Source organism: Vollenhovia emeryi, unplaced genomic scaffold, assembly GCF_000949405.1.
Source record: "Vollenhovia emeryi isolate VEMERY1.0 unplaced genomic scaffold, V.emery_V1.0 DF941797.1, whole genome shotgun sequence".
Taxonomy (NCBI): Eukaryota; Metazoa; Arthropoda; class Insecta; order Hymenoptera; family Formicidae; genus Vollenhovia; species Vollenhovia emeryi.
Window position 1 is genome coordinate 1 of NW_011964569.1, and position 2466 is coordinate 2466.

The following is a 2466-nucleotide window of genomic DNA, read 5'->3' on the forward strand; positions in this document are numbered from 1 at the left end:
GATATGTTATAGAAAACACATGTGAAGTTCCTACCAAAGAAACAGAGACTGTCATAAATACTACACAGATTTCCAAAACACACAAAAAGCGAAAAGTGCCTCCTCTTGATACATTTGCACAAAAGAAAAAAGCTTGCAATGAGCGCCTTGAAGATGTCATTAAAACATCATCTCAAGCTGTTACTGATTTAGTAGTAGCATACAAAAGTAAAAATGTCGAGGAGAAAGAAAATAATTATGATCCAAATGCAGATGTAATTGCACAAGCTTTAAAGTCAGTAGCGCCCGAAAATCACTTATCTTGCTTGATAGCTGTGTTACAAATGATTCAATCGTTCAACAAATGTGATTAAAATATCCAATGTCTCTTTAATGACATAGTGTAACTTTTCTTTACGAAGAGAGAGTACAGTTTTTTCTAGACATCCCTTTGGGCAATATTGTTTTTTTAGAATAATGTGAGCATAACGTTCTTGCTGCATTATTGCTGCCTATTCGGCCAAAATGTTCGACCAAATTGTTCGACGTAGTCAGAGCCATATCCCCGCCATGTTTATCGTATCACTATCCTAATCTTTTGAATCATTTTTGTTGCCGAGTTAAGTTCCGGAATAATATATCATTTCTTTTAGTCTCACAGTTCTCTCTCTTCATAAAATTGTAGAAACATACATTTGTAGTCAACAACAAATATTTCACTATTAACTGGATACACTTACCGTAATAAATATACCAAAAGAATTTCTAGTTATATCTTTGGAATACGAAATAATATATAGTTAAATATCACTTTAAATAAGCTTTTAAGTTTTTCTTTGACTAAAGACATTAAATCTAATCATAAGAAACGTTTTTCACAAAAAATGAAGTGCCAATTACAATTTGTAGGTACCTGTTTATTTCTTAGATGAAGGAAGTTTTAAAGATTTCGTAACATACTCTATAACTTTAAGAAGTTATGTTATTAATTTTTTAAGATTGTTTTGTGTTATTGATCGTAATAAGAATTTATAATCTATTACTTTATTGTCATGTTACAGTATGTTTCTTTTCACGAAATACTATTTATACAAGTATGTATAAATGTCTATATAAAGTAAATGTATAATAATATCCAGTTGTACGTCCAATATTTTTTAAATGACATATAGCATAATATTATAACCTTTTTTTATATGAAGAGAGGGTATAGTTCGTATAATTTTAAGAAAGATGTTAATTTAGTAAAAGTGAGATGTGATATTGCAAGTTTTTATAAATATATATAGAATTATATATGAAATAAATTTTTAAATATTTTTATATGTGAAAAACATCTCTGCAATTGTAAGAAGTTATGTAAAAGAGCAATGCAATAAAATATATATATGATAATGAAAAAGAATCTTGTCTTTATTACAAACAAGTGCATAAAACAAATGTATTTAGTATAGATATTTATTATTCGCGTATACATGTAACTTGATAATGACAATTCAATTGATGCTCGGCAACATCAAACGTTATTACATCATAAATTTTACGACCTTACGTTACTTTGTGATCTTACATTACTATGTCATTATTTCATATTCTTTCCAAGATGGAATAAATACGATAGGCAATTAACGTAATTAAACTTTTATATAATGAAAGACATCAGCGATTCTTGCAAGTTTTAAAGAGAAATTTAATTCTTTCTTTAAATTCAGCAAGAAGAAAAATAAATTATTTCAGCGGTCGCATGCATAAATGTAATATGCGAATGCCACTCAATGTAAGCTAATATAAACACAATCACGCAACATGTGTTTCTCATGTGTTTCTATCACAACCACGAATTATTTGAAATTGCCAGGGTACTTGTCCTTCATCTGTAAGCATCCATTCGGCCAATGTTGTTCTTTGAGTGATAGCTGTTCTTGTAGCATTATTACTGCCAAATCGACTAATATTGTTCAAATTTAAACATGGAGCTGTATCTCGCCATGTTCCTTGTGTCACTATTCCATTTGATCCATTCTCGTTGTCTATATAAGTTGTGGGACAATACAATTTTCGGTAAAACTGCAGAATAGGGGACCCAGCTCCTACGACCTTGACATTCAAGGTCAAGGTCAAGGTCACCCTCCTGAGTGACCCTCAGAAGGTTTTAGCCGTCGCTCGTTGTTCGTTAAAAAGTTATTAACAAAAAATGTTTAACGATGGTTTTTAATATTTAAGTTGCAAGTGCGTTTAGCACGGCGCGCTGCGCGCGCCCCACCCCCGCCCCACCCCCTTCCCCTCTCCCACCCCACCACGCAACCCATGTTGTGTCGCTACAATTCGTCGGTATGACAGAAGCGTGGTAAGTTGCAATCGGACACAGATTCTATCGGACACAGGCTCCATCGGACACAGGCCCGATCGGACACTCTAGATGGGTTTTCAAGTGTTTATAACATGAAATTTAAGGCAAACTGTGACTCTAGATGGGTCGGCATATTT

At 32.8% G+C, this 2466-nt stretch overlaps 1 protein-coding gene across 1 annotated transcript in view; it reads right to left on the reverse strand.

The window, feature by feature from the left end:
* Positions 1-1794: 1794 nt before the first annotated feature.
* Positions 1795-2466, reverse strand: part of LOC105570802 — a gene marked incomplete at its 5' end in the record, with an annotated part of 1947 nt that continues 1275 nt past the window's right edge. Inside the window, one exon of the mRNA XM_012028250.1 lies at positions 1795-2009. Coding sequence (XP_011883640.1) covers positions 1795-2009 — 215 coding nt within the window. The remainder of the gene's footprint in view (positions 2010-2466) is intronic.